This window comes from Vanellus vanellus (assembly GCF_965231255.1).
Source record: "Vanellus vanellus genome assembly, chromosome: 20".
Lineage (NCBI taxonomy): Eukaryota > Metazoa > Chordata > Aves > Charadriiformes > Charadriidae > Vanellus > Vanellus vanellus.
In genome coordinates, this window is record NC_138925.1 from 3920500 (window position 1) to 3944222 (window position 23723).

General features: G+C 41.7%; 3 protein-coding genes across 3 annotated transcripts in view; all 3 read right to left on the reverse strand.

Annotated features, from left to right (window-relative positions):
* Positions 1-3309: 3309 nt before the first annotated feature.
* CFAP107 (cilia and flagella associated protein 107) lies at positions 3310-6527 on the reverse strand (the record flags this gene model as incomplete). The annotated part of the gene is given in 5 exon segments (XM_082493497.1): positions 3310-3353; positions 3356-3601; positions 4237-4414; positions 5310-5423; positions 6429-6527. Coding segments are annotated over 5 exon segments (681 nt in total).
* A 688-nt stretch (positions 6528-7215) lies between these two features.
* On the reverse strand, positions 7216-11253 carry LOC309680149 (arylacetamide deacetylase-like 4; the record flags this gene model as incomplete). The annotated part of the gene is made up of 4 exons (XM_082493663.1): positions 7216-8001; positions 8696-8759; positions 8952-9168; positions 11086-11253. The coding sequence occupies 4 exons, from the start codon at positions 11251-11253 to the stop codon at positions 7227-7229; spliced, it is 1224 nt and encodes a 407-aa protein (XP_082349789.1). The 3' UTR covers positions 7216-7226.
* A 1962-nt stretch (positions 11254-13215) lies between these two features.
* Positions 13216-23723, reverse strand: part of LOC309680013 (uncharacterized protein) — a gene marked incomplete at both ends in the record, with an annotated part of 47987 nt that continues 37479 nt past the window's right edge. The window contains 5 exons of the mRNA XM_082493498.1: positions 13216-13990; positions 14797-14860; positions 15192-15408; positions 21931-22128; positions 23564-23640. Of these exons, the coding sequence (XP_082349624.1) occupies positions 13216-13990; positions 14797-14860; positions 15192-15408; positions 21931-22128; positions 23564-23640 (1331 nt within the window). The remainder of the gene's footprint in view (positions 13991-14796; positions 14861-15191; positions 15409-21930; positions 22129-23563; positions 23641-23723) is intronic.

Here is a 23723-nt window from a genome sequence, read left to right on the forward strand (position 1 = left end):
AGTCCCAAAGTGCTTGCTGTGCATTAATGAATTATGCCTTACGACATCAGAGTGTACTGGAATAAACATTATCTATTTATTTGTCTGATAGAAAGGTACTTCAGTTCTGAACTGGATCCGTATTTCAGAGGTCTCCAAGTTCAAGAGTCTTTATCACCAGCTCTATATTTCAAGTTGATCTCTCTTCTTTATAAGGTAATGCTATTTTCACCATTAATATCCGCTCTTCCTGAAAAGCGTACATCTTCGCAGTCTGACCCAGTATTTCTATTGTGCATTTTCTTTACTTGGCTGTATTTCTATTTACTAGTAAATGGATTTCTGAGTTAATGCAAAATTTTTAATGATGAAATTTCAGATTTTCTGACCTATTCTCCGTGGCAGCTTTGAACATCTTAATTGTTTCTGTTTTCTCCTGTTCTTGAAGCACAGGCAAAATCACCTTTGGTTTTGTGGGTTTACCTTGAATAAAAGTCCTTGTAATTTCTGAATATTCAAGGGACTTGGCAAACGTATTTGTGTTAGACACAACAAAGGTATTTATTATTAAAGGAATCTCTAGCACAGCAATATTGTAACTGATTAAATAGCATTGTTTGTCTCAGCAAGAATTAGTGCCTAAACTACAGGTATAGCTATCCTTCATTTTTATCTGCCATTCCTACTTCAAGGCATGTCTGCCAAATGAGTATAGTACTTGGAAAAAAAAATGTGCATATGCTTACATCTACCTATTAGCAATAAAAGAGATGCCCAGGATCAGAACCAAGGATTATGACTTATTCAAAATGGTCAGCAAGAAAACATAAATGAGGTATTGTTGGTGTAGCCATGTGTTTGCAGGATTGCTTTCAGCAATGGCTCGACCTTACGGTCCTGGGGGGTTCTGTCTGGAATAACCTAGGTCAACTACATTTTGTAGGAAGAAAAGGAGGAATAAAGCTTGATTGTCAGTCCTATTCTGTCTGAAATTTTGTCTTGTAGAATATTTGAGCAATGTGTTTGAGATGAAGAAATATTCATTCAGTTTTTGTTCCTGGCTGGTTGGCATTTGATTGCACCTTCACTGAACTCAGATCAAGAGATGGAGAAGCCTGGGCTCTGTCATGAGTTGAGCTTGAGGCCTGAGTCACTAAAAAGCTAGCTAGATATGTGATGTGTATTTAGTATTGCTCAAGTAAAAACAGCTAATCAGATAAACAGTTCAGAGCAGACATTTTGCTACCGGGTATTATTAATCACAACGGATGTGTCTTGTAGAATTGTGCATTTTTCTATTTAAGAAGCATTCTTAAATGCATCAAAATGCATTTCATGCAGTTAGCTGGCATGATTTGTTTGGTTCCTTTGGGTGTTGTAGTTTTATATTTTACATGTAAATGGTTCAATAATTGAAAGATTGGGCTTGGGGAGGCCTGCCCAGTCAATTCACAGATTTGGAATTAACGTTTTCATACAAATTTCATAGGTGGTACTTGTGCGTCTCAGTAATTCCCTGTACATCAAGCTCGTCATTTCTTTCCATATATGAGCTTTTGTTTTATAGAAGCATAGTAGATCATAACCATAAATGTTTCATTTACTATAAATATTTAATAATTATGAATGATTGATGACCAGATTTTTAAGCAAACTGATAGAGTTGCGTGAAATGAAAACTGCCTTTGCATAATTTTCTAAGCTGTATTCTAAATATTACATGGGCTTTGTTGTGCTATTAAGATGCATGGCTGATTAGTATTTTCATGAAAAAATATTAGCACATGGGTAACAACTAGAAAAATACACTTTTTATAGTTGTCTTGGCAATAAAATTAATCTGGATGGACTTTCTTGTGGATACAAGAATTTCTGTATCCACCAATTTTCATTCCATTGCGAGGCATGCCTTCTTTATACGTTATTTTAAAGGTGTTTTTTCAAGAGGATGTGTTTTTTATAACACAGCACTAATAGCTGGCTGTGTTTCAGTGACTACTTTCACCTATTTTGCTTTCAATTTTTTCTAATTGCCTTTGATCTCCCTGGGGCTTTGAAGCCAAAAAAAAAAACAAAAAACCATAAAAGGCTTATCTAATTATGAGTGCACTTGCATCTCTAAAACATTTCATTAAAATGCTGCTTTCTGATTCATGCAACCAGCTGCTGGTCTGCGTACCTCTCCCGCGGACGCTTTTGGATGTCTCGCAGATTAGTGAAGAATCACTTTGCCAGTAGGTGCCACTGTTGCTCTGCACACACGTCTGAATCATCAGTGTCCTTCAGTTGAAAATTCACCCTTGAAAAAGCAAACCTAGATCACCGTGACTAAAATGTTGCAGAGGTAAAACTCTGTACAGACCATGGCCAGAGGCTTGTCCATGCCAAGAGTAAGGTGTATGCTTTATCTTGTTCCTAAAAATAATTGTTATTGCTAATCTTGAGCAAAACTGATGAAGAGATAAATATGCATTGAATTAATTCCAGATATATTTAATCTAAGCCTTTAACTTGCTGCAAGTTTATTGTTGAGCCTTAGACCAATAGCAGCTGAACCTTGCAAATAGCTTTTCTGGACCAAATGTGATTTAAATGCAGAAGTTGCACATCAGTGCAATAAGAATTTGGACTTCTGTCCAAAAATTCTTTTTACGTAGATCGTTCACATGCTTTCTTAACTGAGTAAAGTATCAGGGTGGCCTATCCTGCAGTATAAAGGCCACCTACAGCTATTTCTTCTAGGTTTAGCGTTTGGCAATATAAGGTCGGCTAATGTAGTTCACTCTGCAGCTTATCTACCCTTAAGTGCTACTCAGTATGTAAAGCCAAGGGCAATCAAGGTCCACTTGCTTACTGCGTTGGGAGAAACCTTGGTTCACCTTGCCCTTAGATATGCAGCCATTTCATATGTTTACTTCATTCTTTTATGTTTCAGACATATTACAGAATAACACAAGCTTCTTTTCTCCTCTTGCTTCAAAGAAATGTACAGCAAGCTGTATAAAAATGAAAAAAAAACAACTAAGGACAAAGCAATTAGGAGATTTATGTCCTTTCATGTTCAATCCCACTCTGATTTTTTTTTTCTTACTGCAACTGTTCATTGAATAGAAACCAACAGATGAAAATTTTGTTTTCAGTGATTTAATATATCTTCTGAAATAGTCCCAGCCATCTGCAGGTCAGAATGTAACCGAGCAACTTGTTCTAACTCGTAGACAGCCTTCCGCCTATATAATCTAATTCTCGTTCCTTCTGCATGGACAGATGACTCTTACATACGTGAGCAACAAGCTATATTAAGTAGTACTTAAGATCACGCTAAGCAGTTTACACAAAGGCGTCCCCTGCTTTTCTGTCTCTCACCAGTTGCAGGTGGCTTGCAGATATTTCTGACCCCCTTCATAGTCCAGGATTCTACGAATGTTTTGGGGAAGATGTCCCCAAATGGGAATGAATTTTAGGTCGTGAATTTGAGCTGGTTGTCTCAGTTGACGAGTCACAAAAGAAGAGATTAGTGGGCTTTCATAGGAAATGGTGTAGACACTGTTCATCACTCCAGCTTCTTCCTCGTGCCATTTTTTCATCAGGTGCTCGAGAAGGCCATAGTTGGTGGGTGGTTCTGAGACAGGAAATGATTAAATGTTAGAAATTATAGAATTAAATTTTTGATCTTGGTGTTTTTACTCCACAGTTGTCATAGGGAATATTTGTACTATTTTGACAGCAGATTAAGGACAAAACAGATCTTTTTGTTCCCAGGGCACATATGCCTACCCTCTGGCCGCAAAGGAAAATTGATGTTTGATATCAATAGGACAGCAGTAACAGTATAAATGTAAGGAGTCCTGATTCCTCATAGTCTCTCTGGTAGATATTAAAAAAAGTTAGCAGAGCTGTACATGTCACTTAAATTTAGAAACATAATACTGCTCTGGGAATTCTCCTGCTAGTTGTATCTCACCGCTCTCCTTGTTTTCAGCTGGTGTCTTGCATGATTGCATAGGGGAGAGAAATCTGTTCATTGACACTATCCTTCACTGCTTCCTATGGTGATTAAGTATTGTTGTATGGATAACATTTCCCTTATCAATCAGAAAAATAAGTTACTGACTGTGTAAGAAACTAGCCAAAAGTCACCGCAAAATCCATTTTCAGAATTAAAATGGTTCTGAAATGGCGGTTCCTGGCTCTAAGTCTGTATATTGACCACTGCACCGTGTTCCATCTGTTTGAATTAACAATGCCAAAAGCTACCAAGAATGGGGAAATCTGATTTCTGAGGAACCCAGGCAGGCTTGCGTCCATTCCAGGTGCGGAGGGGAGGCAGCACAGGGTTGTAACCGCGTCTATTGTATTTATCGTCATACTCCGATACTAAATTTCGGCTTCTTGGTTCCTCATGATGGGTGAAGAAGTGCTGTGTTGGCAGGCCCTGAAATGAGATGTGCATGAAACCACACTATTTGTCTTTGTATGTAGCATCCAGATGCCTTCATATGCTTTTGAGTCAGACTCTACTACCAGAGATACCACAGAATTTTGTCAGTATTACTTTTTTTTGTCAGTATTACTTTTACTTATAATTTAATCCCTGAAAATAAGGGCATTTGCATTTCAAGTAAAGTAAATTTCCAGTTAAATTAAGCAACTACATCTGTATGTCATGAGATCTGATTAGTCTGATTTCAACATACGCATCACGGATTTGCAGATACGTTTAAGAAGCCTGCAAATGAAAAGCTGATTGTCTTGTGCTGCTTAAGTGTTTAATTGTGCGCTAACATTACATATACTACCTTCCAACTGGCTGTCATGAGAGAATGGTAAGAATATTTGGGGGTGGAGAGGCAATTTGGAGGAAGGGACATTCTAGCAGATGATAACTTGTGGGAAAAGTACTGTTGTGAAAGATCTGGGACTCATTTAAGTGCAGTTCGTGCCTATGAATCGGAGATGTGCTGATGAAAATAATCTTCTTTCACCAGCAAGCTCATATTGTAGCCCAGGGAATGTCCTGAAGACACAGTACCCGGTCCTGGCTGATTTTTTTCATATGCCCTGATCACCCTCCGAGGCAGAGACTGGGAGACAACCAGACCAGGGTACCAAGAAGCATGTGCCGTTTGTCTACCTCTGAAAGGTATCCTACTTTAATCAAACATACGAGGGAGTTCCGGATCCTGTAAACTGGCCATGGAGCTACAGTGCCTTCTTTTACGCATATAGTTGTTTAAGGATATAAAATATGGTTTAAGTATTAGTCAAAGATCATCACTGTTTGGAACGTTGGCGCACACAGCCCTACATTTGAAATTTTTTTTGCTTACCTCAAATTTTCCCATCATGGTTCTCCTTAGTGTTTGGTCCGGTTTGTGATCTGGGAAGCAAATGAAGTCTCTTTTGTATATGCTGCTGCCGAGTTTCCCAGTGTCTTTTATAAACTAGAGAGATATACAACGCTCAATATAGTTAAGGCAATCTGATAATTACAGAATCTCTGTTCCAGTGCTGCTTTCTTCATCTACGCATTTAAAAAGCACTTATTTGGAAAGAAGTCTATGCTATGCACTTTTTCTCAGATGGTAAAGTCAGCTGGTATAATCAGCCATTGTAAAATTCTGGATTGATTCCTTGGTGTAAATATATTTTACAGCCCTTGAAAAATTATTCATGGTTTGGTGTTAAATACTTTCACCTGTCACCTGAACTAGCATCTGAAAAGGATGAATATTATTTTTTCTGTCCCTTTGTTCCTACTTCTGCCACAGCAGGACAGTCTTGGCAATATAGTCTAGCATTTTGCTCCAGAAAAAAAAAATAAATCTAAAGGAAGTACTTTTAGCAGAGTCAGGAGGATTTGCACTAACAGCTCCAATATTGAACCTAACTGGCATGTTTTGACATAGTTAAATGTTTTATGATAAAATTTTGCACAGCTCTTAAGCAGGGCATGCAATCTATCGAGCAGCTCCACTAGCATGCTCTTGTTTATACAAGCAAATTAAACCAATATTCAAATTATTAAAGACCCTCTGACACAAGTAATAACAAGGATTAACTCATGGGTTAATGAAGGGTCTCTTGTATAATGTTGGTATATATTATTAAGTTGTATATATTGTTGTATAGTTGCATGTAAGTTGTGTAGCAGTCTGAAGTGATTTCCATAAAAACTGCGATAGCATTTTTAATCGGTTAATGTTATGTCTGGTGTGAACCACAGAATATAACCCATGATCGGGCATTACTTCTCTCCTGGAGTAGAGAGAATGGCAGATCATAAAGAAAATGGATTAATGTAGGACAAGCAAGATGCTTCTCCTCCCTTTAATTACTCTTCTGAGATGAGCCTCAACTCTAGCTTAGGGCTGCAGTAGTATACAACCTCCAGAGCATTGGGTCTGACCCACTCTATTCCTGCTCTCACACTTCTTTCCCGATCTTACCCTTTTCCTCTCTTCCACCCAGTTTCCAATGAGAACTTTAGTAGAGTATTTGGGTTCAATTTTCCACCAATCCTGTCCATCTTTTTGCGATGCAATCATATTTGTCTACCAGCACTACCCTTCCCTCCCTGGTTGTTGGAACTGTCCTTCAAGTTATGTGGGTGAAAGATTACTCAGTAGTCCATGGCTAAAACTAGGGCAGAAAGGGGGTCTGCTTCTGCCTGCCTCTGTGCTGAGAAACATGGGTGATGTGTGGAACTGCTTCGCCGTAGAACCATTTCTGTTTGCTGTCCCCATGGTGACTGGCGTTCCAGTAACCACATTCTAGGCTGCATCATGTTTACTATTGAGCAAAGCAGTGGCTCCTAACCCACCGAATTCAGCTGTGTTTCTTACTCTAAGAGATTTCAGAATCAGAGCACAGAGTATATTTCAAAACATTGTGATATAAGTGACATACATACTCCTCTATACCAACACACCACACATACCTGCACAACATTCTCTCTTCACAGACAGACACATTTTATTTTAAACAAGTGGGGAAAACCAGGATGTCCATTCAAAATAATGTTGTTCTTTATTGACACAGCTAAAGTTAAGGGCTTGCAGCATGCTACAAGCTTGTATAAGGTTTGCATATTCCATGTTCCAACTAACAGCTGGAATGAGGTTCTGATGAGCCTTGTTTATCATTGTTAATGGCTGCCCTTGATTAACTACCCATCACTTAAATATCCTAAAAAGATATTTTCCTACGTTGAGGCATGAACAGACTCGTGGAATCTAAGATGTTTACTATAAGCCTTTTAGGAAGTTAACAACGCTGTCCAATCCCCTTTTCCCAGCTGGAAATGAGAAACCGCAATAATCATATAGGCTTATGACTCCATGGAATCCATCCTCGAGGTGGTACCAGGTCACTCGGACGCCGTTGTCCTCCAGTCTCTTCTTGTAAAGTAAGCCATCGTCCCTCAGCACATCATACTCGCAAGTCAAGATGAAAGACTCTGGCAGCTGATGAACGATAGCATCCTCAGCTAACAGCGGACACAGGTTGGGCTCACAGAATCTTTTCACTGTCTCATAAACTTCAGCTATGAAATCAGTGGGCCTAAGTGGCTTCACACCTCTGACCTTAAATTTTTCGGGGATGTTATCTGGACTCACCCACTTCCTGTACTTCAGCCTCATCTCTGGAGGAATATGGGAGCCCTCCAATACCTCTTGCATATGCAATGCATCCCCATTTAGGTACTGCAAAGCAAAGAAAGCGGCACGTTCTCGGAATAAGAGAGGGACTCCTCGATTTTGATGATAAGATGGTAAATTGAAGTCCAGCGCCTGAAGGCCTGGGTAGATCAAGATCTGAGCACGTAGTCTGGGGAGGTCTGATCTACCTGCAAGGGTCTGGCTAACAGCAGCTGCTAGATTGCCCCCAGCACTGTCCCCGCAGACAATCACATTGGCAGGATCCACGCCATAGTGCTCTATATTCTTCATAAAGTGTATGGTAGCATTAAGACAGTCTTCATACGCAGCAGGGTATTTGTGTTCAGGAGCTAGACGATACCTAGTACACAGAAAGAGACAAGTATAAGAGAAGGAAATGTCATTAGTATTAATCAGGAAATGGTATCCTATGCTATCTTCCAGCCCTATCATTTTGGGGTGTTTTTCCTCCGGGCCAGGATATTCATGACCTCCTAAGCAGGCATCCCTCAGTTAGTGATTGAGGATAAGCTGTAAATTGTGTATTCAATCACAAGGACTCAGCAAAGTAGGATTGTCTTCTGATTAAGAGTCTGAGCGAGACTTTGTACGTTTCTTAGTTGTGCTCAAAACTTCCTGTGTATTCTTGACAAGGTAGTTAATAATTTTGTGCCTCTGCTTCCTATGTGTAAAATGGGAGTAATACAGGGTGATTATCCTCTCTTTTTCTATAAGTCACAATTTTTTGGAACATCTTATTACATGTTCATATGTTCAGCACAAGGAAGACTTTTTCTACCTAAGTTTTTGATTGGCTTTTATAGATTTTCTTAGTGTGCCAAATATTTCCATTTGGGTCTTTTCTGAGTATATCAGGGCATGAACAGTTAAGAGCTGTGAAATCTTTGTTAGTGCTATTTGTCTCTTTATGGACTTCACTGAATTCTACAGAAATTTCTCTGCAAAAAAGAACATCTCCAGCACCAGTGCAACTCTGCTATGGCACCATAGCAACAATAACCTCCAAACAATAGAACTGGGTAGGGTCCACTTACTGAACGGAGACAACTACCGATTCACTTTCCCTGGATAAGTAGCGGCATACTTTTTCATAGGTATCTGGAAAAAAAATATTTTCGTTAGTGCTTTGCTATTGCCCTAATCTTTGAGACAGCTGGGGACTGTTCATTCCAGAAAGGCATGTATTTGTCTTCAGACTTCCTCCCAAATCACATGCTGAAACCTCCTCTTATTTCAATTTTATAAAAAGATGAGAACGTTTTTTATACATTCCTCCAGCAAATATCTTACCAAGACTTCCAAACACCCAGCCTCCTCCATGAAAGAAGATGATACCTCTCCTTCGGCCATCAGAGGTAGCTTTAGGCTGATAAACCCTCACAGGTACTTTGTTAAACTGCCGATCCTGGATGAAGAGCTTTGGATCCACCCCTAGCTTCCGTCCCTGTCGCACGTATCGCCCAAAAGTGATTTGACTGCAAAGTCCAGTCTTCTCCAAAATCTTCCCCTGTTAAAGGTAGAAGAAATTAGCACTTCTTTAAGTCTTGAGTTAGCCAAGGAATAAAAACTCTGCACTGTACTTACATTGAACTGTATTTGAGGGACATTTTAAAGAAACCACCACCAGGCTTACAAAAAAAAAAAAAAATAGTGGTAATGTTATAAAATGTGGATACGTTGTAAGAAGACATAATAATAACAGCTCAAGAAGTTAGAATAACTGTTGACAGAGGAGGATAATAACTATGCAGACAAGAGATGTTCATTCTAACGAGTTGATTAGTCCTTGAGGTTTGCCTTAATCAACGTGTGGAAAACAGTGAGGAAAAGTAACTCCACAGCTGGTTTTCTTGATAGGAATGCCCAGTCCTAAGAAAGTGAGAGATCCCAGGAGAGAGTCAGAAAACTGTATTTGTTGTAAGTTTGCCTAGATTAGTTTTACCGAACAGAGGAATTTCTACCTTTTATCATACCAGTAATCACTGGAATATGAAGAATCAGACTGAGCAATCTAGGCTTCACCTACAGCAGTTTGACCCTTGTTGTCTGACAAAAACAAAGCGCTCTGATTCAGGAAAAACAATTTTCCCAAGCTCTCACATCCTACAGACTAAAAAATTTGCTTCCAGTACTCAAATCCAGTGTTATTCTAATATCACATCAGAAATTTTATACAGACCATCCAAATGGGCTGTCTTGGAGTATGCATTTTAATTGTTGCTATTGTCCTGCACACCTTTGTGCTCATTCTTCTTTCATTTATGCTTAATAACAACAAAGAAATGTCGTATATAGAAACAGCCATAAAAACTTTAATAGTTCTTCATTGCATAAACTACTATTCCTGAATTAGACCATAAAAGTCAGTGAATTTGCAAATCTTAAGTGCCGAGTTGTGTTGTGCAAGTTTTATTGCTTTTTTATTTGCACAATAGATTGACTGAGCAAAATCAAGCAGCTTCCTTTCCCAATGCTCTTGCAATGATCTTGCAAGCTAGAATATAGATCTGATGTAATAAGTGAACAAACAAGTTGGGAACCAAATTAATTAATAGAATCAAACAAACTGTTACAGTTCAGCTACTAAAGAAGATCCCCATCTTAAATGCCTGATGAGAGTCTGTCTTTAGCCATTCCCTTGCTGTCACCTGCTAGTGGGGTTCAGGAGAACTGAACTGGTAGCTGGAAGCTAGGTAGCTTTGTCAGTAAATTTCAAGAGGATGAAAATGGTGTAAGAAACAGTGTGGGGGAAAATAAGATCTGTGCGATAGCAAAGGCAATGGTGTGGCTAAAGGAGCAAAGGAGAAAATTGAAGATTTAAAAACGTTAAAAGATACAGCAAGTGACAGAGTTGAGAGCTCTAATGCCGTTTATGCAATGCTGTAAAAGGGAGTCCAGGGATTAAGTAAAGCAGCCCTAACCGGATTTTGTACCATAAATGTTAGCTGTGGCAGGAGCAGTTGAAGGGCTGTAGTTTTCCTTGTGCAAGGTGACTTCGCCTAAAGCTGAGGGCAGTTATCGGGCAAAACACCAGCTCAGCTCTGAATTCGAGACTTAAATCAACACGGCCGTTTGCCAACCCCTGCTAACAAGCCCTGGCATGCCATTTCTGAACCGGGAATGGGTTTTGCCCAAGACATGAGCAGCATACCGACGGAGGGTGCTCCCCGTGATGTGCAGCCGCAAGCATCACATGAGGGCGGCAGGGACATGCGGATCCTAATCCAGGCTCCTTCCCCCCCCCCCCCCCCCCCCCCCCCCCCCATTCCCAGCGCGGGCCGGGGCTCGCCCGGGCTTCGTGCCACCGGCGGTTGCCCACCCTCGCCGTTGGGGATGGCGGGGAGCAGACCTGCGACACCCCCATAGCGTCCCCCGGCTCGGGTGGAAAGACCACCCCCACCCCCCGAAGAGATGCGCGACTCACCAGGGCCGCCGTGCCGAGGAGGACAGCCAGGACCAGGCGCAGCTTGGCGGGCTGGTTCACCCCGGGCGGGATGTCGTAGCTGGGCAGCCCGAGGAGCACCGTGGCCAGCGCCACCGCCAGCGCCGCCAGGGGCAGGAGCAGCAGCAGCAGGGCGGGCAGCAGCGCCATGGCCCGCCGGCGGCCCCGCGGGGCTCCCCGGCCCGCGGCGGGGCCCGGTAGCGGCCGCCCGCCCCCCTCCGCGCCGCCGCGGCGGCCCGGGCCGGCGGCGTCACGGGCCGTTTGTGACAGCTCTGCAAAGCCGGCGGCGGGGTCATGGTGCGGGCGGCCAGCGGGCACCGGGGGGAGGCCGCGCCGGCGGCGGGAGGCGCGCTGTAATCTCGGTTCAAGGAGGCGATGCGTGACCCGGGCGGACGGCAGCGGCACACCGGGGCTCGGGGGCCGGTACGGCCGTTTCCGAAGAGCCGCAAAATCGGCAGCGCCAGCGGGTTGCCCCGGCACCTGCGGTCCTGGCGGATGCGTCTTCCCATTGCCGGGAGCGCGTCGGTTGTCCTTAAACGTAGGGATTCTCGGGCTAACGGCAGCCTGCGGCAGGCTAAAGGAAGGGCTGTCCTGGCACTGTGAAACCTAAATGGAAGGCAGTGATTGGTTTTGTATCAATTTCTGATTTCCACATTCCTGGGATTTAATTTTTTTCTTAGGATTTTCATTTCCTCAGGCTTTCTATTCTAAGTGTGCTTACTACTGGTTTTCCTTGCTTTCATCATTATGAGGAGTGGCTCAGGGAATTGGGGCTGTTCAGGCTGGAGACAAGGAGGCTCAGGGAGACCTTATCGCTCTCTACAGCTCCCTGAAAGAAGGGTGTAGTGAGGGGGGGTCGGTCTCTTCTCGCAAGTAACAAGTGACAGGACAAGGGGAAACGGCCCCAAGTTGCACTAGGGGAGGTTTAGGATGGATATTAGGAAGAATTTCTTCCCCAAAAGGGTTGTCCAGCGTTGGAACAGGCTGCCCAGGGAAGTGGTAGAATCTCCATCCCTGGAAGTCTTTAAAAGCCAGGTGGATGTGGTGCTGAGGGACATGGTTTAGTGGTGGCCTTGGCAGAGTTAGGATGATGGTTGGACTTGATGATCTTAAAGGTCCCTTCCAACCTAGATGATTCTGTGATTCTATGATTTTATCAGCAGTTTAAAATGAAGCATCATGTCAAGGAAATACACTGCCTTCTCCTGCAAAGAAAACTCAAAACATGGAGAAATATCACAGCACAAATTCTAAAAGAAATACTGGGGAACTACTCTCTGAAAGAACATGAAAACATTTTGGTTCATACTTTCTCTCTTCAAGCTAAACCTTTCAGTATACGCAGATGAAGGGCCCAGTTCACTGATCCTTACTGTCTTTCTAAAACCTGACATTAAGTGTTCCCTCTCAAACAGCATCTCTTGCCCTGAGCTTCAGTGGGCACAATGGAGACATCCCAAAATTAAATGGGAGTTTGTAGAGCTCTGGTTATTTCAAAATCAGGGCAGCCCTTACTCGCCTCCAGCAAGGTGTCCCCAGTCAACTCTGGCCACGTACTGCTACTCTTGCAGACGCAGTTCTGCTGTGCCCACTGAACATACGTTGAATCTCCTCTCTGAGACCTTGATCTCTGCCTGCTTTTTCAGAGTTTTTCTCTCAGCCTTCCCTTGAGCTTACCATATACCTAACTTGTACCTTTTAGCTAAATACAATAAAGTCATGCTTCTGAGCTTATCAAATGGGTATCACAAAGATCCTGACTGTAATTCATAGGAATTATTTAATCCAAATCATTCCACAGACATTATTTACATATAGAAATAAATCAGCAAGTAATTAAATACAAAGAATCAATCAGATGCTGATTTGAAGGAAGAGGGATTGGAACACAACATGTGGAAAATATTAAAGCTGTGAAGGCTGAACTGTCAATAGCCTCACGAGGACAAAGACCAGTGTTCAGACAGTAGCTGAAATACATGAATATCAAAATTGGTATTTTACCCGTCAAAGGGGATGACATTTTTGCTGACATGTACTAACTGAGGTTTGGGAGCCTAAACCCCAGTTTAGGGAGTTTAGTGGAAGAAGCATAAAGAGGGAAAGTTGTTTCTACAGGCCTTTTATGAATTTAACAACGCTGTCCAATCCCCTTTTCCCAGCTGGAAATGAGAAACCACAATAATCAAATAAGCTTATGACTCCATGGAATCCATCCTCAAGGTGGTACCAGGTCACTCGGACACCATTGTCCTCCAGTCTCTTCTTGTAAAGCAAGCCATCGTCCCTCAGCACATCATACTCGCAAGTCAAGATGAAAGACTCTGGCAGTTGCTGAACAATAGCATCCTCAGCTAACAGCGGACACAGGTTGGGCTCACAGAATCTTTTCACAGTCTCAAAAACTTCAGCCTTGAATTCACAGGGCTTGTGTGGTTTGTAGCCTCTGATCTTAAATTTTTCAGGGATGTTATCTGGATTCAGCCACTTTCTGTACTTCAGCCTCATCTCTGGAGGAACATGAGAGCCCTCCAAGACCTCTTGCATGTGTGATGCATCCCCATTTAGGTACTGCAAAGCAAAGAAAGCGGCACGTTCTCGGAATAAGAGAGGGACTCCTTGATTCTGCTGATAGGATGGTAAATTGAAGTCCAGCGCCTGAAGGCCTGGGTAGATCAAGATCTGAGCACGTAGTCTGGGGAGGTCTGATCTACCTGCAAGGGTCTGGCTAACAGCAGCTGCTAGATTGCCCCCAGCACTGTCCCCGCAGATAATTATACGGGCAGGATCCACACCATAGTGCTCTATATTCTTCATAAAGTGTATGGTAGCATTAAGACAGTCTTCATACGCAGCAGGGTATTTGTGTTCAGGAGCTAGACGATACCTAGTACACAGAAAGAGACAACAAATGTAGGAGAAGGAAACATAACAGTAAATACAAATTTCCTACAGCAGCTTGGCTTTCCCTGTGTTGTTTGGAGTATCTTTTCTTCACCAAAAAAATAACTGTTGTCTGCTAAACAGGTATTTGACCAGCGAGTTATCCCAGAAAAATGACAGCCAGTAGGATAAAGTTGCAAGGACATAGCATCGTTTGGATCTTTTTATGAGAACAGCACTGATCAGAACTTGAGTAATACAAGTTCATTTTACTCTTCAGGTGTAGACTGTATCTGGCTTGTGGAGGAAGTAATTTAACCAGTCTGCGCCTCACCTGAGGTTATTTCCTCTTGAGAATTACTTTATTTCATTTTTCTTTGTTTATGTAAATAACTGGGACAGAGTTTTATTTTTCTGTATTATTAGTATTAAAATATATTAGAATTTGATTCTTACTGTTAGAAAACTCATTGAAGCTTACAGGGTCATTACATCTAATTAAACAGATCACTGAATCACCACCTTCCAAGTTTATTAGTCAGTTTTCAACATGTAAGAAAACTCTTCTGGAAAGCATTCCTTCTTTTTGTGTCATGCCAGCACAGCTCCATGTTGTGATACACGTGAACATTACTTTGGGGTCTGTTTGCACTCTCCCGGCATTAGTGAGTTGGAGGGGGGGGAAATAAAAATAGTCCCCTTGAAATTCTGGGGCCCTGGAGAAATGGTTTACTGAGGAGTGCTCCCACAAGGTGTGCAACACTGCGGTGCTGAGAAGCGAAAAGAAGCAAAAAGGCTGACATAACTCACCCAACAGACACAACCACCGACTCGCTTTCTCTGGCAATGTAACGGCAGATCTTTTCATGGGAATCTGCAAAGAGTTGGGGGGTTGTCAGCTGCCCACTCCCTTTCCAGATGTGATAGCCAAGGAGGGTGGAAGCCTCCTTTTCCCGCCCCGGCCATGCCCTTCACTCGCCACCTCACCTCCCCGTCTCCCTCTTCCCCTCAGCCCTGCCGCCTCCCCTCAGGGCAGCGCCTCACCGAGAGCTGCCCGGAGGTGACAGGAAAGCTCGGCCAGATTTCAGACTTTCTGTCAGGTTTCGAGGCAGAATTATCCCCCTCCCTCCCCCGCCGCCTCCAGAAGATAACAGCGGCAGCGCACAGCTGCGCTGTGAGGGCGGGAACGACCCGGCCCGCCCTACCGATGCCGCAGTACAGCCAGCCGCCGCCGTGCAAGAAGATGGCGCCCGCCCGCGGGCCGGCAGATGGCGCGCGGGGCCGGTAGACCCTCACCGGCACCCGCCCGAACAGCGCGTCCCCCAGCCAGAGCCGCGGGTCCGGTCCCAGCTTCCTCCCGGAGCGCACGTAGCGGGTGAAGGCGATCTTGCTGCACACCCCCATCTTTTCCAAAATCTTCCCCTGTTGGAAAAGAGGGAGGGGAGCCCAGCTGAGCGGAGGGCGGCCTCCCCGGGGGCAGGCGGCAGCGGCGGGCCGCCTCGGGGCAGGCTGCCTCACGCCGCGCCGGGCGGTTTCCCGTGAGGGAGACCCTCCGCCTGCCTTCCCCCGGCCGCTGCGAGGCCTGAGGGGGCGTCCAGGCTTCGTGTTGGCGGGGTTCAGCCTGCGCCAGAGCCGCTGGCCTCTGCTCTCGCCTTTAGCGGCCGCTCCGGTTTGGTCCTCACCAGAAAGCTGGCACAGGAGAAGATGGAGCCGTGGCGGTCCCCTGTGAGGCGACGCGCCCGGGCGAGCGGGGTTGCTTTGGCACCGTGCGCCTGAGCAGGTAGGCCCACGCGTTCAACTCACGCTCTGTCAGGCAAAATGTCTTAGGGGAGGAGAAAAAGGTGTCATTCGGTTTCGTACCAGCCTCACAGCACTTGCAGGCTTGCAACCCAGATGTCATTCCTCTAAGGTTTCCTGTGAGTCTTTGGTTTTATCTGCTTAAGAAGCACCTGGCCTTCTGTCAGCATTACTGGAAAGCCCCAGGAATGGCCTAAAACCATCCTCTGTGCTTAGCTAAAATGGAAATCAAAGCAATGTCACTTTTTATAAATAATTAATTTAAACTTAATTAGGGAAGCTCAGCTGATAAAGCTTGGACTCTCATGGCTGGCTTCATCCCTGTGTAATACGGAAAACCTGACTGAAACTATCTGAGGTCTAACACAAACGACTTTACAAAAATTGTCCTCTAAAGACAGCCACAAAAAAAGGAAAGCCTTCATTTGACTCTTAATGTAGCCAGCGGGATTCTGGTATCTAGACATACAGCCTTACAAAAATAACACCTAAACCACAATTCTGGCAGAAATCATGGCAGAGTAACTCACCATAGCAGATGTACTAATCACAGAAGCAAGGACAATACGAAGCTTTCCAGGATGGTTCACTCCAGGAGGGATATTGGCATTGGAGTACTCAGATTGAATTGTTCCCATGATTGCTAGTATGAATGAAACAGTAAAAATTACCAGCAGTATCACTGGCAGTATATAAAAAAATGCCATTTCGCGTAACCAAAGGTGAGGTGTCTTTACGCCTGTCTTTGATTTAGCTTTCTCAGGTAAGAGTAAACCTTAGACCAGTCCAAGTTATTACAGATCTCTTGGGTGCCACACACTTTAAAGTCTTGGAAACATTGTGCAAGGTGCCAACAAGCATCACATTGGAGAAGAGTCAGAGGAGAATGTGTTTAATTTCCTGTTTAGCTTCATGTTAATTGTGGGATTGATACAGGGCCTGGTATTCTTGGATTGTGGATGATATGAATGACTGTTCAGAGATGGCAGTTAAGTATTGAATGATGTTCTAGTTCATGGCAGTTTGCTATTTACAAAAAGAGTCAACCAATGTAGAGGTTGAATTGTCTCTTGCCTCTGATCTGCAGCCACAACATATTGCATCCTGTATTGTGGACATTCTTTAAGTACTTCGGAATATATCGTTTTAACAAGGATATTTAGAAAAGAAAATGGAAACTAACATGAGGAGAAAAAAAACGCTAACTAACCTGTGCTCTACAAAAGTAAATGCATCAATCTTATTTTATTGTTAGAGTATTTAAGCACAGGAACAAGTTTTTCAGCATACTATGGTGTTTGATAAACACAGGAAAACACTTAGAGCATTTCCTCCATTGTAATTTAAACAAAGCTGTTTAGTAGAATATCTCTGTTGGGAACAGTTGCAGTTTTGACTTCATTTTTTCAAGTCTAAAATACCAGTTACCTGGCCTATAGAAATTTTCTGGATAGTCAGTGACAGGGAATCTTAGACTCAGATGCTATGTGTAACATATAGCACAGGCACTGTGTTACAGCATTGTAGTATTGGTATCTTTCTCCTTTGCCAAAACACACTTAGCCTTCTAGGATGAATGAAACCAAGATCATAATTGAATAAAATGGGTCAGACCAGATGCTGATTTAAAATTTGACTGCATCTTTAATGTTTACTGTGAGAGTACCAAGTGTCTAGTCCAAATGGATCATTAAAATAGGCAGACTGCACATGGAATACTTCAAATAGCACTAAAAGAAACTTTCATAACATTCTTGAAATATGTTTTTTGGTGGTCGCACTGGCATAATTGCTCATTAACAAATTGTCCTATCTAAACCTCTTCTATGTAATTTAGAAACATAAAAGACCACAGAAAACTGGAAGTTCTTACAGAAGGGAAGGAAATTGTTTCTATAAGCTTTTTAGAAAGTTCACGATATTGTCAAGACCCCTTTTTCCAGATGAAAATGACAACCAATCACTATTAAATGAATTTATGATTCCATGGAATCCATCCTCAAGGTGGTACCAGGTCACTCGGACACCATTGTCTTCCAGTCTCTTCTTGTACAGCAAGCCATCGTCCCTCAGCACATCATACTCGCAAGTCAAGATGAAAGACTCTGGCAGTTGCTGAACAATAGCATCCTCAGCTAACAGCGGACACAGGTTGGGCTCACAGAATCTTTTCACTGTCTCAAAAACTTCGGTTGTACAGTCAAGTAGCACGTGTGGTTTGTAGCCTCTGACCTTAAATTTTTCAGGGATGTTATCTGGACTCACCCATTTTCTATAATTTAATGTAATATCTATAGGAATATGGGAGCCCTCCAAGACCTCTTGCATGTGTGATGCATCCCCATTTAGGTACTGTAACACATAGAAAGCAGCACGTTCTCGGAATAAGAGAGGGACTCCTCGATTCTGCTGATAGGATGGTAAATTGAAGTCCAGCGCCTGAAGGCCTGGGTAGATCAAGATCTGAGCACGTAGTCTGGGGAGGTCTGATCTACCTGCAAGGGTCTGGCTAACAGCAGCTGCTAGATTGCCCCCAGCACTGTCCCCGCAGATAATTATACGGGCAGGATCCACACCATAGTGCTCTATATTCTTCATAAAGTGTATGGTAGCATTAAGACAGTCTTCATACGCAGCAGGGTATTTGTGTTCAGGAGCTAGACGATACCTAGTACACAGAAAGAGACAACAAAAGTACGATAAGGAAATACTAGTTTTAAAAGTATTGCTGAAAATACTGGTTCCTGCAGCCAGCAATACCATGATAACCTCAGAATTTTCTCTTTCCCCACAGGCTGATCATAAATATGCTGCGGCTAGATTAACTTGTGCAGATTAACTTGTTAGGATAGCATCTGTTTAGAATGTTTCTCAGGTCTTGAACAACAGGAGTACTCAGCTGCCAACTATGTCTAGTGTTTATTGACATTCATTTAGTCGGTTTATGCTTTGGCTTTCCATGTGTCAGATACAAATGATAATACTTCTGTTTTATGTCTTTGTTACAGTGCAACTATATCTTCATAATCCAAATTGTTATGTCAGTATATTGATGATGATACTAGCTTGTCATTCACGTAGTGCTTCTGTAAGCATCAAGCAGAGTTTCCTTGAATAAGGATTATGGCTTACTATCTGTTTACTTTCAATTTTCAGTTTAGCATTTGGAAACATGATTGACAAGTCCCACAGAAACATTTCTCTGAGAATGATCAGGGAATCTATAAGGTGATATTTACCATATAAAAAATAATCTCTAAAATACAGCATGAGAAATGACTCACCCAACAGATACAACCACTGATTCACTTTCTCTGGCAATAGAGCGGCATAGCTTTTCATGAGTCTCTGAAAGAAACAGATTTGGTAGGGTTTGGGTTTGTTTTGTTTTGTTTTCCAGAGTACTAATGTTGTCGATTGCATAAGTCAAAGAACTGGAAGACAAAAATACTCTACTTTTCTCTGACCCTTCGTGCATAGCTCCTCAGATCTTTTATACCCCCTCATCTTCCCATTTCAGTATTTGCTTACTGTATTTTTTCCCCCTCATGTCTCATTGTCTTTGTCTTTAAGAAAAATGCACATAATGCACAGCAGATGCTTTCTTCTGACAGCAAGACTTAGTAGACTGAATCTGTGGCTATACTTGAACTTTGTAACTGCTACAGGTCAAGCGACAATCAACTTTCCCATTTATATAACTAAATTATAATATTTTTTTCTGTTAGATATCTTACCAAGACTTCCAAATACCCATCCTCCTCCATGGAAAAACATAACTCCTTTCCTTTGGCTGGCAGACAAACCTGGAACCTTAGGCTGATAAATCCTTACAGGCACTTTCTCAAACCATAGGTCCTTGATGAAGAGCTTCGGGTCCAGTCCTAGGGTCCTTCTACTTTGCATGTACCGGACAAAGCTAACCTGACTGCAGATGCCAATATTTTCCAAAATCTTTCCCTGTTCAAAGGCAAAGAGAATAGGGAGTTCACTCAAGAGATTTTGTATTTTCCAAAGTAAAGGAACTGTATGGGCAGTATACTCATGATGTCCAAGTCGTATATTTTAGGGCAATCATAAAATATTTGAGTAGTTGTACAGGTATAGTACAACTGAACAAATAATAGTAGCACCATGAGAGGTCACACGAACAGCAATGTTCACCAAAGAATGTAATCCCAAAACAATGCAGCATTAACAAAGACTAGTGAAATATATCTCTTTGCTTTCTCAGCGGGTCCTTTACCTAACATTGAAAATGAGTCTGGTTTTCACTGGTTATTCTGTCCTTGCCCCTGAGAAGATGAGAAAACATAGAGAAAAATGATAGTTCTGGTGCTGATTTTCATGATGTGGACACTTGCCCAAAGTAGCATTGACTAAGTTGAGAATATATTCGGTAATTGCTTTTTGATTCATCTTGGAAGTCTTCACTGATGTGTGCAATGAATGCACTGGCAAGAAGATCCTGAGATATTTAGTAGGCCTAAACTTCTGTTCTTTCTGTATGCCATAGTGACATTCATGCCAGGCACTGGAAGATGAAAAGAATACAAGTGAGAGCTACTGGTCCAGCATAACTTTGCAAAAAAAAAAAAAAAAAAAGAAAGGCATAACCTCTGTTTTGAAATGCGTTATGTAGTCATGCCAAACCAATACTTCGGTCCTTATGAAGATTTGGATCAAGCTCTTAATATTCACTATTTTGCTGTGAATATTTCTCATTAGACTGCCACGTTTGTATGGATTGTCAATACAGTGTTATGACTCAATATATTTACCTATGAATGACCTTTTCGTCGGTGACTACAGCTATTTATAATATTTTCCATGCCTGATTTGAGGCTGAAGAAACTAATACATTTTGCAACATATGTATTTTAATTCGTTATAGAACTAGTCTTAGTGTCTCTGATTGTATACAAACATGATAAAATGATTCATTCTTTTGTATTTGTTATTTTCCAAGAGAAACGGAACAACTACAAAGACTATTCTCACCTTTACATTCAACTATTTGGTTTCTTTCATCCTGTGTTGTTTACATTGCAGCATACAATTCTGGTTTATGGTACTAATGGGCAGTGTATAGGTGATAAAAAGCCAACTGGCTTTTCCAGCTGTTTAAGTGAAGTAATCTCTTTCTAATTACAACTTGTGTGCAGCCAAAGCATGAGAATATAAATCTAGAATTCTTTGCTGTGATCCACTATAATCTATAATACTTCTGACAAAGTATTTTTTTTCATTTTAAATAGTTTGTCTCTCTTGAAGGTGTTTAAGTAATTTATTAAATATTTGCACAACTTCTGCTATCTCATGTATTTCTAACACCTTCTGTCATAACAGCGTCTGTACATCTATCATCACATGGAAATACTCCTGCTTCAGTGAGATCCTTTGTCAGCAGAGATCACCAGAAGTTGAGTGCTAGTAAGAGCTTCAACTCTCGTGGACTGGTTAGCTTCCCACTCTTTTACAGGCCAGTTCACCTGAAGAAGTTGGGCTGGCCAGAACACCTCATTCCCATCATTCAAGCCTGCTTAATTGCTGCAGGAGTAATAACTACGTGTTCGGGGATGATGGAAGTCTTTCAGCTTCTCTTGGGCAACATTACCTAATTTTGTCGCTTGTGTGACAAAACCTCCCCCTTCCCAAAGCCAATTCTGAAATGTTCAGTTTCTAATTTTATCTTCAATATAAATACATAACTCCTCATCCCTAAGTCCAAGAAAAGCTTGAAAGTGTGGCCCAAAGACATCTGATACAATCTGAACCTAGAACGGAAGTATAAATTATCCAACATGTATAAGTGATCTTAATCAAATTATTGCTAGGTTAGCACAATTCATTGTAGAAGCACAGACTTCAAATGCTTGTGTTAGGCAGCGTTTACATACTGCCTAGTATGCTTATTTTCTTTCACATATTGGAGCTAGACAGGACTGTAATAATGCAGCATAGCAAAAAAAAAAAAAAGGTAAAGATTTCTTTAGCAAAACTGAGTTTCTAAATACAACATGCAGCATGATAGCTATGCCCTGCTCTCCTCTCTGAAAATTAATTTCAAGCAGTGTTCCAGCCTTACATTAAGTTTAAAATCTACAGGTTCACCATTACCCCACAAATCATGCCAGGTTAACTTACCACCACAGCCGTGCTTATTAAAATTATATGAATGATTCGGAGCTTTACAGGCTGATTCACTCCAGGAGGAATTTCTGAGTTGGAGAAATCAAAATTAATTGCCCCCATGACCAACAATATAAATCCAGCAACAAAAACTGCTAAGAACAACACCAGCAGTGTGTAAACGACTGCCATTTTGCTGAGCAGCAAAGTGGTCTGAAATGTCTTTGATTTGACTTTCCCAGATATGTTTGGCTCGTTACTTCCTGATTCTTTGTTTGTCATAAGGTTGCTCTGGTAAAAACCTTTCTCCTCCCTTTTACCAATACATCAGTAGGTGTCTTTCCTTCTCCGTCCCCTCCCCCTACTCCCTTTATTTCACAAAAGTTAAGTTGGTCAAAGTCCTGAATTCATTAAAAGATCTATGCCAGCATCATTTCAGAACTTTTGCAAGAAGCCAGTCCTTAGCTAAGAGAAGAGTGTTATGAATAAATTGCATTAGTACTAAATTAATTAGAGGTGGAAAATGGACACAGGGTATTTGTGTGCTTAGAGTTTGTGACACTAGAAAACACTTCAGAAGATAGGCGCTTGCATATGATGATTATCACTCTAAAGGGCCAAATGGATTGTCACCAATGTTTTTTTGGAAAGGTGCACCTATAAAATTATTTCATTACCTCAATCTCAGTTTTTTAGTATTTGTGTTTTCTTCTAAAAGAAGAACGTGGTTAAAAAACAACACAGGAGGCTGAGTTTAGATTCATGGTCAGGTTACCTCGTATCAGGTAAACTTCAGTAACTCTGTGCAACAGGTATAGCATAAACTTCCTTAAGGTAGTCAGCAATTAAAGAGTTTCAAATCAAACTACTTTATCTTGTTCTTGCTGTAGAATGGGATTGTGCTATTGTAGAGACGCTGTAGTTTAAATATGCTTGAGGTATTAATTGTGAATCTGAGTCTGCAGCTCTTCAAATGGCGAGATGTCAGAACATTGTTGAAATTGCAAATTCCCAGGTAAATGAAAGACGTAAAAATCTAACTTCATTGAGCAGTCATGTTATAATTTATTTTTTTTTTTAGTTAAATTGTAAGTGATGGGGGGGAAGTACCATGTCATTTTAGTTAGAAAACTTTATAAAAAATGAAATGTCTTTATTTTTTCCAGTGAGAAGTTGAATGTTTTTAATTGGGCAGATGGTCATTGTAAAATATTCTGAAGTAGAAGGATATATTTTGTTTAAAAACAACGTAAGTCCAGATTTAAAAAAAAAAATTAAAAAATAGCCCACGTAATGGTGTTTCTGACCTTTCAGTTTGTGCTATGTTTCCACAGTTATGTGATCATATACAGTAGTCTTGGATAGCCCAGTTGTCTGGTAAATTAATTACTGTGCACAGCACAGATTTGACTGGGTCGAATTAGCAAGACTGTGGTCTCTGTCTGCCAGTGTTGCATTGTTCCTTTCACCTTGAGGTGTTCATTTAGGTTTATCAGTAAGTATGTGTTTGGCAAATGTAACTTGCTCTTATAACAGAAATATTTGAAGTGCTAGTTTTTATTATTTTATTTTTGTTGAAAGCATCACAAAATTGCCACAGCAATACAGCAATAAGATAATGTAATGTTGTGCCTCCCTGCCTTCTTACATCTCTGATCTTCAGAACTTTTTCAACAAGCATAGCATAACAGGTAGCGTAACAGGTAGCCTTGAGCATAAGATAATCTTGAAAGCAAAAAAAGATTACAGAAAAGAAAAGAAGTCTCACCTCTGCACTTCCCTAACATGTACACACTCGTTAAAGATTA